Here is a 16,732-nt window from a genome sequence, read left to right on the forward strand (position 1 = left end):
ATGGTGGCAATAAGCTGAGTTAAGTAAGCTTGATTTCATCTATTAGCACTGTTTACCATCTCTTTTATTACCCTGAGATGAATCGCGGCCCTTAGCTAAAGCTGTGCTGAATCAAATACGATTAAAATACATTTGTTGCTGAATCAAATAAGATTTAAATGCATTTGCTCATCTTTTTGTCTTTTTTTTTTGCTGAATATGTGTCACATGTATGTTCCTCAATGTTTTTTTATGCTCTTGTGTACGAGTTGGTGGATGGTTCCAGGTACATGCCACATCACGAGGCGTGTTCACGTTTTACACCGATCCTCTCACCGGTGGAATATTGGTTGTATTCCAAGGGCCCAGAGTACATCAGACATATTGCAAAACAGCTGCTTCTGTTCAAAAGATCAGCTAAACGCTCCATCATGCCATGTGACAGCTCAGGTAGCCGTGCCGCACACATCTATCTCCATAGGCTTTTCACTGCCTTTCAGACTGAATATATCTGCCACTGTGAAAAACCTAGCCTGAGGGCAGGGAAGGGAAGAGGGGAAGATATGGGTGAGGAAAGGGTTAAAGTCCTGAATGAGCATAAGAATGGAGAAGGAAGAGGAAAACAGGAAGGATGTGGATGGCATTGAATACATGTTTTCCCAGGAGACTTATACCCTAAGGGAATACTACGATCACTGCTGTGTGTTTGTGTGTGTGTGTGTGTGTGTGTGTGTGCGTGCATGCTTGTGTGTCACAGTAGGTGGTGCCTGTATGAACTATCACACAGTTTATTTATGACGGCGCCCCGCTGACAGAGAACAACCTGCTCCCAACTCTGTGAGATTCTGTGTTGCGCCACCTTCCACCATACATCTACTGTTCACTCTCAGATAAGTGCATGTGTTTACGTGCCAAACACATATAGTACCTACAATATCTCTGAGCCCGGTTCAGGCTAGCACTTGGAAAAAAGCACTTTAACACACACCTTCCATGTTCACATCACAGTTATTATTCCTTCAGAGAAATCGATAGAATGAAATGTTGAACGAATCTAAAATGTGAGGGGTTATATATCACGTATTTGGGATGATCAGTTGTATAAAATCGATGAGGTGAGAGTGTGTTTAAGCTTCTGTCATTATGTCTTCATGTCATAACAGATGGAACTTACCGGTATATAAATCAGTCAGTGGGCTTTCACCAGTATAACATACTGTAAGTCAAGGAACTGTGCAACATTCACACACTATTATTTGTACACTCAAGACACCATGAAATACAGTTAAAGTCACAGGTTTTTGACCACTAGGGGGCAGGGCATTTTTAATTAACAGCAACTAAGACTCAAAGAAACTGTCTGATTGCACAGCCAACAAAAGTGGAGCAACTTTCAAATCTTGAGTGTTCCAGTGATGCTGATGTACTGCTCATGTGGCCCCAGTTTGGTCCACCTGTCACAGTTATTGGAGCAGCAGTCCAATGAGCCAAAGAATAAAAAAAAAAAAATAAGTGGTGTTGCAGTCAGCACTAGCTGCTTCAATTTTACATCATATTTATTTAAAATAGGACTGATAAAGCTTGAAATATTAAAATTAAGAATCCCATATTGCAGTATTGCCCTGAATGCTTTGCGTGCTCCTAATATAAAAATGAGACTTACTAGACACAAGACAATGGAAACGGTGGAATCGAAAGTTTTTATATTGGGTAAAAATGAAGCTCTCCTTGAAAAATAGCCAAATTTGATCCCATTCAGGTGGCAGTTTCTTCTAGTGTATTCTGTCCAATTGGAAGTACTAAGAGCATGGGAGAGGTAACCATTGTGTAATCAATTTGGAGTACTCTGCTCATGGCATGGTAAAACGGGGGAATGAGAGAGTGGAATGGAAAGTGTTTTGTTCAATTTCTGCTTGCCAGGACTTGCCGAACTGTTGCGTTGGTTGCCTGGTAACAGGATGTAGTCAATAAGACTCCCACCATAACTCTTTTTCTTTTCTCTCTCTCTCTCTCTCTCTCTCTCTCTCTCTCTCTCTCTCTCTCTCTCTCTTTATATATATATATATATATATATATATATATATATATATATATATATATATAAAGAGAGAGAGAGAGAGAGAGAGAGAGATGCAGACAGGTACAGTGTGCATTGAGCATCATAACCAAGTGGCTGGCATAGTGTACAGGAACATTTGTGTGTACAGTATTATGGGCTGGAAGTTCCAAGGTCAAAATGGAAGATGGTTGAGAATGACCAAGCTAAGATTCCAGATCTAGACTGAAGAAGGAACATGATAAGCTTGAAAAACACCAAGCACTGAAAGAGGAGCTAGAAAAGATGTAGGGAGTAAAGGCCTCAGTGGTTCCCGTGGTAATAGGAGCACTCGAGGCTGTAACCCCCAAACTGGGGCGGTGGCTCCAGCAGGATCCAGACACAGCATCTGAGATCTCCGTCCAGAGGGATGAAGTCCTTGGAACAGCTAAGATGCTATGGAGAACCCTGAGGCTCCCAGGCCTCAGGGTTCTGCGTAGGACACGAGCTTGAAGGAGGAAACACAAGACTGGCCATTGGGGCAGTGGGGAATATATATATATATATATATATATATATATATATATTCTGCCTTCCTTCTTTTTTTCCTGGGAGAGATCACAGAGCCACAGTTGTGACAGGGAACTCATACCTTGACAGCAGGGATGAAAGGCATAGAGCGAGGTCAGACTTTGCTGAGGGAATATTTCACAAAGCCATCAGTCTCATGGCGGTGTTGGAAGAGATGTGAACTCTGCTGGCCCGCTCTCTGTCAGTCCCGCTCCCCTCTTGACCGATGACACAGCAACAAGGTGGGACATGTTCACCTGCTGCGTGAATGAAGCGATCGTGTTTTCCCCTGAATGAAGACTGCATTTCCCATAAGCACCACCTCGTGTCATCGACGTCTTGATCCGGCTAGCGCGTGGATTTGTTTTTGAAGCAAGCGAAAGAAAGAATCTCCTATTGGATACGTAAAATAGGTATATATCATACCCTTCTAGGAGGTGTGGAAGGAAAACTCTTCAGGTCCAAATCTGTAGCTGGTTCAGATGAGATTTAATCACCGTCAGTGGAGAAAGAAGTTCACAAGAAGCTGGAGAAACCTTTCTGACTGGAGTGGGTCTCTGGCAGAATTATACAGAGTTACAGGAAGCAAGCAGAGACAGGTGTGATGAGTGGATCTGTTTCCCCCAAAGAAAGAGGCTTCCTGAGAAGTTGAAGGTGTGACTTCTCTCAGAGCAAGGCTGGCTCCTCTTCACATTGTAACAACAGGGTCCACTCATCGGGCTTCGGTTGACCAAAGTGACAAAGCTGAGTTGTGACGTTTCTCGGAGTCTATCAGGTTGAAACCAAAAGGTCTCGCTCAGGATCAAAGTAAAATGCTCCCTCTAATCATCAGGCTAACGACACAATCAAACCAGATATCAGCAGGGAACTTGATCTATGGACAAGAAAAATGAATATTAGGATGAGATGAAATTAAAAACTGAGGTAATTCATTCATTCTTCTCCAGAGGGAGGGGTCATTTCAGGATCAGCTGTGAATCCTTTCAAATCCCACAATTCTCTCCATCTGTTAAATGACCGCCCACGGATGATTCGTGTTTTCTCCCGTGCTCTATCACTGTCCCTTTCAGCATTTTATTGTTCTTTGGCCAATTATTTTCTTCTTTTTTCTCTCTCTCTCTCTGCTGATCCTCCACCAGTATCAGCCATAACCACAAAAACATAGGCTCTTCCAGTCTGTGGTCCTGAGATTGCTTCTGATCCGGCGACACGCATTAAAGAAAACTCTAGAGAAATAACCGTTCTTCTCGCTGATGATCTCATTTGCTTATTTAAGTCATAAAGAGGCTTCTATATTAAATTGAGATGCTTTCCAAACCAGTTAAAACCTGTTATAGCTTTAAATGAAATACAAAGTCATGAGAATATCAAAGGAAACGAACAGTCTCTCTTTTACCTCCTCACTCCGTCTACTTTGCACCCTGACATCTGTGAAATATTACTTACAAAACATAATCACCTTCACCGCCCACCGGAAATTGGCTATTAGGATTTGATGGCTCTCGAATACAAACAAAACAACGTGTATGTGAGAGTCAAAAGACTGTCCAGACTTTTATCTATTGGCGCGCCTTCAGGGTTACTTTCCACTCCCTCTCTGACAATTAATTTCAATCCATTTTATTTACAGTATGTTTTACAGCCAAAATGAAAAATCATATCGTAATATACTTGTGTACAGGGAGAGTGATTTATTCATCAGTAATTGAAAAGAAAGCACCATATTTGTTTATAACCTTCAGACTCAGCACTTGTGGTTCTACTCTCTTTGTTCTTCCTCTCTCATGCCTCTCTGTCTCTGAGAGCCGTACAGGTTTATCAGACTCACTGGAGGCCTTCCAATAGATCCATCAATTTGGCAAAGCAGCGTGTGTGAAGCATAAGAGTCACCCCCTCGGGATACGTGCACAAATATACACAGACACACATGCAAGCTAATTCAAGCTGTGTTGTTTGTTTGGCTCTCTTGTGCATTTTTTCACCTTCCGAGGTGACGCTCCCGTTGTCGGTTAACGTCCCTTTTGTTTTCGTTCGCGACCATACATATGCTCGTATTGGATTTCTCCTCCCGTATCGCGGCACATCCTCCGCCAGAGTCTTGTCCGTGTGCTCACCCTCTCTGATTACAGTGCTGTCAATCACGACCCAATACGACGGCGCGCCATGCTGTGCATGAGCACACTCGGCGAGAGACAAATCATTACTCGCCGTACGTCCGCGGGAAAAAAAACGGAAGCCACGCGGGCGTTCGCTGAAAACGATCAAGTGTAAAATGTTCGTAAAAGACTCGTAATTTCCACTGGAAAATCAAACGGAGCCCGTCAGTCACTCAACGACGCGATATCTACAGTGTGCCCACATCCGTATGGGCCTCGCCAGCTCATTAAAAGGCAACGAGCTTCCTTGCGTGATCCAGATGATGTGATGCGGCTAATTAAAAGGTGACACACTGTAAGATCTCAATTTGCTGATGAGTTAAATCGGGACGTTGTCTTTCAGGGTCGAGCGGTTTGTAAGGGTTCCAGCTCCGCTGATTGACATTCAAGATAAAGGCAAATGCGCAACAGCTACAGCCACACTGTTCCTTCCTACAGTGATCTAATCGGTTGCTCTGTCTTCTGTCTTTGTTCTGTTTTTCCTCTGTTTTCTGGCGTCTACCTCTCTTGCTGTCCATCCGAAACCCCCTCTTGTCTACTTGTGGACTCCAGTAATGGCTTCAAAAGGCAAAGCTCGAGGTGAGTTGTGGCTGCATTTCCCTGCTCTGCCTCTAACTCAGCCTTACAAATATGATATTTAGAAAAAAAAATACAGATTTTGTTTCGCTTGCTTGCCTTCATTCCCTTGTTTTGTGTTGTTTGCTTACATCCAGAACAATCCTATTGTTTGATGTGAGGTGGTTTTTGAAGGGCCAGGGTGAATGACTTGTTTGTTTTACTGTGTTTTTTTTAGTAAACACAATAAACTACTCTACATATTCTTTGCTTGTCACCAGCCAAACGGTGGAAATCATGACAAAATGGTTAGCTTTGCATAAGAATGTGTTTTGAAATGGTAGCGCCACTACAACATAAAGCTCATCTTATATTCATGCATATTTCTTTTCCACATTTTCTAGTAAATAATTTAAGCTCCTACTCCTGAATGCAGTCATATTGACCTTTACCACTGGAGAGGTGGCAGTAAATCGCAACGATCAGAGTCGTGTGCATTATTCCCCATGTCTGCTAGATGGCAGTTAGAGCGGATTATAGATCAGAGAGAGAGTGTTTATTTGAGAGGAGATAACCTGATTTCATTCAGCTGTGTGCTTCAGTAAATATCCCTCTGAAAACTAAGAATGTAGTCAACCGTGACTATAATCTCATTCTGTTTAGTTACCGTCTTTGGCTAATGATTATACAAGCACAGGTCTTGATTGTGAGAAGAGATGTGTGGATAAGTCAAATGAAAGGACAGACGTCACATTAGAGAGGCATAACAAATCTGACTATAGTGAAAGTTGTAGTAGCAGCATTTTTAATTTAAATATGTGTTATAAAGTGTTTTCCTTAAACAATCTGATCCAGAGATTAAAATAAAGGTGGACAAATATGAAACCATATGTTCCTAAATGTATATGTGCATAATAATCCTTTGAGTATAAAAACACCCCATTGATCTGAATCAAGTGGCCCATCTTTTAAAAAAAAAAAACACGTTTCCAGTTACTTTCTGTTTTCAGAAAATCTCTTTTTGCTCAAAAGCATTCGACTGGGAAGAAGCACCACACTCAATTGTTTGTTTTCCATGTGTCTTTATAGAAGAAGTGTTTACTAGGGAGATTCTGAATCATAGTGAGTTGCTGGCCTTTTTCTTATTATTAATAACTGCATTGGTGGGCTCTGATAAACTGGTGCTTTTGTGTGAGGATCAGTAAATCCATCATCCTGCATTTCAAGTGCTCGAAGCAAGGTTTGAGCATTTTCAAAAGATTGCCTGTTGTGGAGCGGTAGATTCGGCATAATGCTCACATCAACAGCCTTTTTCCTCTTCCTCCTCCTCCTCCTCAGCATCATCCCCAATAGGAGCAACGGCACAAGCAGCATCAACATCGTATGTTCCCTGTAACACTTCGTTGCACAGGGTTTCTTTGTTTACCCGCTGCGTCCGGATGCGTAATTTATTGAAACTGCCTCTCCAGGCCGACATCCAGCCGCATGTGTTTGACTGAAAGATCTCATTCACTCCTCACCCTCCTCTATTTAAAGGCCACCCCTACCTGGCTATCATCCCTCACTATCTTACTGAGACATTATAGGAAATCCATTGCTCTCTTAATAGGGGGAACAGAGACTGTGTAGATCAGAGTCGAGCACATGTCTCCCTCCTGCCTCTCCCAACATTATAATGAGGCTGTTGGTAGTAAAACATAACAAGCCAGATAAGATTCATGCTGATCAGTGGGCAGATAAAGCACCGGTTCATCAGCGTGTGTCCCTGAGAGAGACATCTGGATGTGACTGAAAGGCCGAGCCACTGGTTAAGGGTGGGGGGCTTTTACACACACATGCACACACACACACACACACACACACACACACATATCGGCGTCAATCTCAGAGATCCAAATGAGCATGAAAAGAGACCTAATTAAACACTAATCAGATGTATGGCACCTGTACAGTGTGTGTGTGTGTGTTATAGTTTCTAAGATCATAGCAGAAATACTTCTAAACAGGGGTTTTTCAAAGTCTCAGACTGTTCTTGAGCCCCAGCTCTTTATCTTATTTTTTGCCATATGAATATTATATAAGCTTGCATTTCGGCAAATTGCTTGTATACAGATTATGCCAAATGAGGTATTAGCAATGCAACGATTCTCAAGCAAGTTCTGGAGTTATAAGGAGCGTCTATTTCCGATGTCACGGACATCGAAGATATTTAAATTGTCACAAGAGTTTCCTCAAACGACGTCCTCAGATGTGGTGAGACCAGTCTGAGCCTTGCTTTGCTTTGAGACGAGATCTTCAGCGTCAACTCTGCCCCGACTGAGCGTTTGGGTAAAAGAGCTTTGCCGCGTGACACGCAAGCCAAATGATAAGAGCTGTTTTTAAAACGAGCACTTTCTGTTCACCGAATCTTGCAGATCTCCCCCGGGGGCCAGAAGCGTTTCCCCCGGATCACTCTTAGATGAACAGTATCTGTCAACACATCAGCAGACATTAGAAAATCACACCGCTGCATGTTGATTCGGGGAATTGGGGAGTTTTTGGTGGCAGCAGTGATTAGTCTGATTTCCCTCATGGATGCCACTAGTCTGCGATCATTCTGCCCTCACCCCGTTTGAAAGCATCAAAACCCAATTGCTTCCTTAGATAAAAAGGAGTCAAGTGCAATTTCCCTCCAAATCAGTTCGAGAAGATTTGAAAATGTCCTCCACCACAATAAATCTGATTTGACCCAGCTGGTATCACCAAATGGTGTTTTTATTAAGTAATTTACCACATTCTTACTGAATTTTTATTTGCTTTCAGTGTATCATTTCATGCCGCAATAGACGTTCAGAGCAAGTTGGAGGGAGGACGGGCCAAACGGATGACTTTCACCCAGGAGACCACTGTTTGTGTCCCATGAGAAACAAAAAAAGTCAACTTTTGACTATATATATTTGACTATATATATATATATATATATATATATATATATATATAATACTTATCATGCATTTTAAATGTTTTACATGACAAACTCAACCAACCAATCCATTATCTACTATCATTAACGCTAACGTAGTAGTTGGGTTTTCTAAACATCACCAAGTGAGACGCTTTGATTCCACATGTTTAAAACTACGACCCAGCATGTGTATGACTGCTCATATTGCTTTGCTGTTGCTCGGCCTTATACTTAAAGAGGGAATAGCGTGTTATATCCGAGCCTATACTGTACTACATAGGCCATACGTTGATGTAGACTGGGGTTTTGCTTTTTTTTCCTGAAATAGATGAACTGAAAACAACTACAAGCACAGAGAAAAATGAACTTATACCTCCCTATGGTATTATGTATAAATTAGGGCAGCATGAAACGCGTGTTTCCCACATAACATCTTAACATCTCAGAGTGTGAGAACCAGGATGCAAGATATTATACATTTTTAGCGCCTCAGTTGTTTATTCTGGTCCCTCCTTCCTTGCTGTCATAATATATACCTTTGTCCTAACACTAACTTCTTCTGTTCACTTTTGCCAGCTGGAAGGAAGCTTTGTATGAAGTATTTATGAAGGCCAGGTTTACCTCATAAAAACCATGAGATGTCTGCCCTTGGCTCAAAAGAGATGGTGAGATGTCTGGTCGTTCTGGACTGAGCAAGCTTGAACTCCAGCCGCTCACACACTGAGAATGGGCAGAGGTTTATATCTCTGCCCTTTAAATTGACCGGAAGATCGGAGCTGGAAGAACTGCCTGTGCATTAGCGATGGAGAAAAGATAAATAGTTGTATAAGACAAGGATGCTGGTTATGGGAATGGAAACACATCATTTTTTGGCTGTGTGCTCTGGCATGCTTGTGTCCTGTCCATGCTTTGTGCACACAAGAAGGTGCTATCATGGGGGGAATTCTCCCAGTCTGTTCACACCATTCACACCCCAGATATGACAGGAAATATCCCCCCCATAACAAAAATAAGCCAAAAAGATCCCCTCTCCTCTCTGACAACTCCTGATTCCTACCAACCTGTCTTCTCACGGTCACCGCCACGCCGCGTGTAAACAACACCTCCTATCTCCACGGAGAAGGAGGGTTCAAATCCGCTGATCTGACTTCAGTCGTTGAGTCGGACGTCAACGTCGCGGTGGCAGAAAGACTGCTGCCCGCTCTAATTACTGCATGTAAATAGCAACAGCGCTGACATAGCCAGCCTCCCCGGTGCTGGATAATTAATTTCATATCTGCAGATCAAGAATGACTGTCCTGAGGTGGTTGTACAACAGCGTTGAATACAAAGGTAGCTCCACCCTCTGTAGGGGTTGCATTCAATTTGCACACAGCAGGAGTCTTATCTGTCAAAAGAGCGAGCTCGGATTGGAAATGTGAACACACACACACAGAGAAATTAACATGCGGTTCAGTCAGGAACACAAACGGAACAAAGCGGGGGAAATGAAGGTTTTGAACCATGAATGTCTAATGACTATTTGTGTAATAATAATAATGTGATTTATATGAATATGTTTAACTCATAGAGTTCAGTTTATTTAAGGTCATTTATCTTCATTATACATTACTATTAACGGTATTTATAACAATTGCATTTATGCTTCCTGTGTCGCAGCATGATGCTAACCATGAATCGATATTCAGATACCATCGCCATACTTATTTGGGTTTGTCATGCTTATATCTTTAGATGTATAGAGAATAAATTCAGCCTTTTTTGACTCGGGTTCTAGATGTTTTTAATTTAGATCTTAGTTCTTGCAGAAGACTCGTGTATAACGGCTGGCTTCACGCATATCTTAACCTTCGCCTTTTCTTTAAGAGATTTCAAAGATAAATGACTTACAGAGCTGTGACCGCCCACCTTTCTTGTTTATAAAGACACACACACGCATATATATATATATATATATATATATATATATATATATATATATATATATATATATATATATATATATGTGTGTTCGTCATATTTATATTTCATGTGCAACAGTGTTAAGACATGTTGATAAATCATATTTGAGATGCAACAAGGATCAGGGTTGTATGTTGATGGAAGGCGTGAAAAAGGTTACAGCAAAAGGGAAAGAAACGAGACGGTGCGCGTGTTTATTTCATGTTCCTGAGAAAAAAAAAGAAGGAGTTTGTGTGAAAATTGTCACAGTGGGAGTGAGAGTCCCACAGCGAGAGCGGGGAGTGATGATGCACTTGTCTGATATGTGAGCTTCTGTTCCAGGAAGTGATAGGATAAAAATCGGTTATTGCATTTGCGTTTTCCACATTTTTGATGATGCTCGAAAACCGGCGAGAAGGTCGAGGGGATCTGTTTTCCTGCTCAAGGACGCCGTGACAGGAGACGTGGCCGGTTGATGAATTCACGCCGACGTTTTAGCTGATCAAACTCTCGACCTTGTGTGGTCTCTCCAATCATCGGGCCACCCTGCTGCCTGACACTCTGAGAATCACTCAGTCTGCGAAGCTCGGTATCCAGCTGTGTAGCCACCTGTGTAACCTTAAAGACACTAACTGCTCACGGTGAAGCTGCCATGTCCGTTGTCATCTTCTGCATCACATTCATCATCTTCTGAGTGGGATGCATTTGGAACGGTGAGGTCATTTTTAACCAAAAAAACAACAACAGCGTGTGTTTTTTTGAAATTCATCAAGCTTGAGTATTAAAGGGATAATTCTGGTGTATTAAAAATTAGTTCTTAAACAAACCCAGAGGTTAGCCAAATGTATTCTGAAGAAAAAAACGAAATCCCATCCATATGATTATGACTCAAACTGTCTTTTATAAATATCTGTCACAGCTTGCATCCGTCTCCGCTCGTGAACGTACACGTCCACAGTTCTTCTGTTCCAGTGATGGATTAATACCAACAGACCAACAGTACGAGGACGCTCATTTTCAGGATTACAGGATTACTGTTGACTTGTTTACAACCTGCCCCATTGTTTTAACACTCCGTTTCTTGCTTCATCGTAGCATCATCAACATGTTCCCAGATCTCAGAGATTACTTTGGTGTTTTCATGCCGCCGCTGTGAAAACAAGCGTATTTCATCAGGATATAAATTTACAGTGACGAAATCCCGAGTCTGCATTTATAAGGTGTTTATTCTCGACCGGCTTTAAAGGTGAATCGGCTAATGAAAACTGGGGACCGCCTCTATCCATTTTGTAATCCTGTATTCCCGGCCCATACATTACAGCTCCACTGCTTAGTTGAGCTCCGGTCCTGGTGTAAAGGTCAGTAGCTCCGGGCTGTCCGTCTGTCTCCCCGCAGCTCTCTCTTTTTCTCTGCTTCTTGAATGCCTAAATAAGAAAGGTTAGTAGACTCAGCTGCTCTTGCTTGAAAGGTCACATCGGAGAGCAGACAGGAAGCATCAGGGATATTCTTATCATTATTATTTGTTCGGTAGTTTGCTTTGGCAACAGGTTGCTGTCCGTCCGAATGTGCTTTCGTGTCCTGTGAATAACTCCACTGGCCCCACACCGGCATCTACTTTTGGCATAAGTAATGGTTTTGCCCGCTGAGAAATGTTGGAGACGGCACTTTGTGTGGTGGGAAGTCCAAATTATCGTGTGGAAGCTTTGGCGCCAGCCTTGATTATTAGCCAGCTCAGTTGAGTACTGGAGGGTCCTGAGTGGTCCCATTAAATCTTAAGACTCAGATCATCTGGGGAGGACAGCTGTGTGGAGAGTAAAGTGTGAGAACTTAGAGGAAATAATGATTTGCTATTTGTTTAAAGGCAGCTGGAACCCACATTGGAACAGCCCAGCATATATGAATGAATCCGGGCACGGCCTCTATGCTATATGCCAGTTACACATATATTATCCAGTCGGAGCTAAATACAGCAACGCTAATTTCATTATGCCGTTACTTCATAATGTCATACATGTGAGGATGTTGTTGACCTGGCTTAGCCTCGGCATGTCAGTCAAAGTGGAGGGCAATTAAACTGACCCCCCGGTCTCCACCAGAGAGCCCAATTGAGCTTAAGAATGGAGGCGGGATCAAGATAAATGTGAGAGACTGGGGAGCACCAGGAGACGGAGTGAATATGAAAATTAGAGACAAAGAATGTGGAAATGCCACCCTTTGGGGATCAACTGGAGGAGGGAAACGTGACTCGCAGAGAGAGTGAGGGGGGGGGAATAGCGAGGAGGGAGTTGAGTGGAACGGATGTGAACTGGAAAAGAGAGAGCAACTGAAAGTAGGAGAACGCGTGGAGGTGAAGTGAGGGAAGGACCTAAATTTAGACATGGAAATCAGGAGAGAACAGCTGCCTCTTTCCCTCAGGAGATACATTTAAATCAGGTCTGGGTGGCCAGAGGGGGGAATGGAAGAACCTACTCCACTGGCCAATTAGGCACACAGAACACTGCACTGTTCTAATATAGCCATCATCGCGGCCCCGTTGGCCCTTTCGGTCCCGCCGGACGTGTTTCACCAGACACCGACGCAGGGCTTAGGCTGAGGGATCGGCGGACGGTTGTAACTCTGTATGGGCACTAGTGCCAGTGGAGAGGAGATAAGGGGAAAGAAATGCAAAGATGTGTTTGAATATATACATAACATACATCTTCTGTCCTGATAAGCTGACGTATAGTACAGATAGATGCTGGGCGTCACACCTGCGATGTGGGGAAATCTCACTCCGTCCTGTTTTAGCACATCTGTGCAGGAGAAATATTGCGTCAAACATATCTAGAGTATATCACTGAATCTACTATATGTCTTCACATATATTTATTTCTCGCAGTAAAATGAAAATGATATGTTCTGCATTTCGGAAGCACCTATACTCCCAAAGGCACTTTTTGCCGTAACATTAAATCACCCAAAGTTTTCTCGGTTGTCGCAAACAGATAATTTGGAGAACAAACTAGCAGATTATGAAATCCAGAGATGAGGACAACGAGCGAGTCTCCGTCTCCACATCCGTCTCGCAGTCACACCTCCGCCGCTGAAATCAACCGAAAATGTCGCACTACGTCACTCTGTGCGGAAGCTCACACAAAAGTCACCGTTGCCGTCATTCGGCGTGGCAGTTAACCATTAACGCTCCTTTGTGGCCAGTACAAAAGAAATGAAATGTATCACGTTGGGCTGCGTGTCGCCCAACTGCGTGAGTGAGAATAATGAGAAAAAAAGTAAGTGATTTAAAGAGAGGAAGTAATAAAGAGGGAGAGGGCAGGCGCAGGAGAACTTAAATCATTGGCAGATCATGCCTCATGCAAAACTTTCATGAATAAAACATATTCCTAGCCTCCCATAGCTCAGATCCATTCCCCCCCGTTCTCTGCTCTTCCCTCTCTATCTCTCATACGCATGATTAACCTCGGGAGGCCTTAATCAACACTGGAAATGACCCGTGCTCCTTGACTTACCTCCCTCTACCTCTCCTCCCCTCCTTCACCTCACACACTCTCCTCTCAACACATCCTTCACCACGGGTCCGCCAGTGATGGGGTTCACCTCACCTGCTAAACCCCGCATCCTATTTGGGGATTTGTTTATCTTACCTGTGCAGTCATTGGCCAAAGTAAGGGAAACTAAATTCTCTCCTTAATGAGAATAAAACGAATAGCTGATACATTAAAAGCATTTGAATGGAAAGGTAGCAAAAAAACTCCACAATTCTAAATATTTCTTATTTCTTGAGATATGTTTTTTCTTTCTTTCTTTCTTTTTGCAGCTTCATGATCCTTTCCTGGGGGGCTGTGATGGTTTTAGATGGGAGAGTTAGCTGGGGATGAATAATCTTTCTTACCTAAGCCTTTAGTCACACAGTCTTTAAACCCTGTCCTCTGGGGATAGGGACAGGGATAGATTTATGGTTATTATTATTTACTTGCTTAAAACTCCCCTCCAGCACACACATACACACTATGAAGCTTATGCACACACACACACACACACACGGCAGTGAGCTGTCCAGAGTTCTGAAAACTGGCAGGCAGCTATTGACAAACCAATTGCAAAAGGGACCTGTCCATGGTGCTGAAAACTAGCTGGACAGAGAGGTCACACACAATTATATTTAACGCTGTTTATCTTTCTGCTGCTATTATTGGATGCAGGCATTAAACACACACACACACACACACACACACACCAGCATCTACGCACACACACAGTCCACTGGGAATGTCTTTTAATTGGTCTTCCCTGTGCAGCCGAGGTTTTGGGTTTGTTACTGCAGGCTAAATGCCCCCTTTGTGTTCTACGTCACAGTCCAATTTAGCACACAGTAGTGACTGGCCATCCTGGATGCACGTTTGCTTTTTTAATTAGGCTGTGAAGCGTTTTTCAAAGACGTTTGTCCCGTAGTGTGAGGAGTTGATTTGCTCTTCCAGTGACGGAAAAGCGTTTTCTTTATTTAATGCTCATTTTTATGAAGAAACGTGATTCAAATCACATTACTTTCTACGTTCATAAGTTTTAATTGTATATGACCAATTTGAGATTAAGACGAACAAAGCAACCTTTCAAATCAAGCAATCAAAACGGTACCATCTGTTTCACTCCATCTACCGCAGTTTTCTTTCGTTCTCTCCCTCCTGAAGCGCTCGCATCTCCTCTTACCTGCTTCTCTTGTGCGTTGTGTTACAGGCATCAGCGGTCAGTACCCTCTGGTTCAGAATATGACGGTGACGGAGGGCGGGACCGCGAACATGACATGCCGTGTGGAGTATAATGACAACACCTCCCTCCAGTGGTCAAACCCAGCACAGCAGACCCTCTTCTTTGGGGACAAGAAAGGTGAGTTTGGGATTTTGACAGACAGCAGCTGCTGCACGACAGGTGCAGTCTTACAGATCATTCCCTGTGTATAGCTTTCGGTGTTTGCGGGGGTTTTGAGAAAATGCACAAAACACACAAAACTGTAATTTGTATAGGCTGGTGAGCAACCTGGAATAAGCTGTTGTTTTTTGTTTTGTCATAGCATCTGTCCCGCTATTTGTGTGTCTGTGTTTTTTTTTTGCCTTTTGGTGCTGTTTTGCATTCACAGTACACAGAAAAAGATGCACACCTTTCCTCTTGGGGTGGTTTATATGTGGCTGTTAGTATTTACACTTATTCCATCGTTACACACACCCCTCTGTTAAGGAGAACAAATATGGCTACCTCTCTTTCTGACTTATTTTGCCAAGAACAAGATACTAGTGGTGAGTCTGCCATAAACTACTTGGGGACTGTGTTACTGCTTGTTTGTTTGTTTGCAGTATATTTTACTTCAACATCATAGGTGTAGGGTATTGTACATATTTAATAGTTGGAACATGGATGAACAATGGTTGGAATCTGAATTTAAAAAAAGAAAGTAGTTTCATATTGTTGTTTAAATCAAGTAAGACCCTCAGAAACAGCCCACACACTCATGTTGACCCTGCTGTGCAAATGCCTTTCACTCTAACCCCGGAGCCCTCGCACCGCCTCAAGCACACACAGTGCAGTATGATTTTAAATTTCAGCTAAACGAACAAACCAAATCACCTGAGCCCCAGATGGTACAGCATTACGGTCTTGTGTGTAATTAGAGCATACATGTTTTCCCGTTTTGGAGCACAACAATGATTGGCAATGGATACAAACCTGCATTTGACCCGATCCGCTATTTTCAGGCTTAGTTTTCCAAGGTTCTGCGATGGGCTAGAGCAGAATGAAGACGACATAATATGAAACACACAAATGTTTTCAGCATAATTGCAGTGGAATATTTGCAGCACTCACCTATAAACACTGAAGGTTAGATTTGAATAGAATGGCCACAAAAGTGGACCTAGACCTGACGCTGACTGCACTTGAAAATACGTAATTGTAACGAGCCTCACTTGTGAAAATGTGTTTACTCAAACGAAAAGTTCAAACGTGCGACTCTAGAGCCGTTTTCCAACATTTAACAACGCAACGCAGATTAAGTTAAAATGACCATGACCTAAATATTGTCTTAGTATAAAGTATATTACATAAACTGAAGAAAGTGTTATCTTTACAAGCCTCATCAACCTCACTTCTTGAGAGAAAATGGACTGCGAATAATGTGATCTGCAGAAGAGCTCCGTATAATAAACACTTTATATACCAGAGACCCGCGCGGTGCTGCAGAGGCATTCCTTCCAATAAATGGATGCAAACCCCCGTTATCTTTAGCACGCGCTCACAGACCCGGCGTTACACACACACACTCTGACAAATGCATGCGCGCAGATTGTGGGTGTGGCACAAAGCCTTCTCTGTTTTAATGGCTAATAAGTACAAAGGCTTTATTCCTGACCTTTCACACCGCCTTCAGTGACGTCCCCATAAAGAGGATTCATGGGTGTTATTTTCTTGGTTCCTGCCAGCTGAAATGATTGTGCCCCGTGCGTCTCTCAGCTGTATTAGTCAAGTGTAATAGAGTATGAATCACACTCTCTTGTAAGTGTCTGG

General features: G+C 42.8%; 1 protein-coding gene across 3 annotated transcripts in view; it reads left to right on the forward strand.

Annotated features, from left to right (window-relative positions):
• The window catches only part of cadm2a (cell adhesion molecule 2a), a 184,121-nt gene that overhangs the window by 121,297 nt on the left and 46,092 nt on the right, over nt 1-16,732 (forward strand). For 2 of the 3 annotated variants that reach the window (XM_084029703.1, XM_084029705.1), the window contains exons 2-3: nt 5,293-5,319; nt 14,912-15,061. In XM_084029703.1, the coding sequence (XP_083885829.1) occupies nt 5,293-5,319; nt 14,912-15,061 (177 nt within the window). The remainder of the gene's footprint in view (nt 1-5,292; nt 5,320-14,911; nt 15,062-16,732) is intronic. The other variant, XM_084029704.1, reaches the window with a different exon arrangement.

This window comes from Eutrigla gurnardus (assembly GCF_963514095.1).
Source record: "Eutrigla gurnardus genome assembly, chromosome: 15".
NCBI classification, from domain to species: Eukaryota; Metazoa; Chordata; class Actinopteri; order Perciformes; family Triglidae; genus Eutrigla; species Eutrigla gurnardus.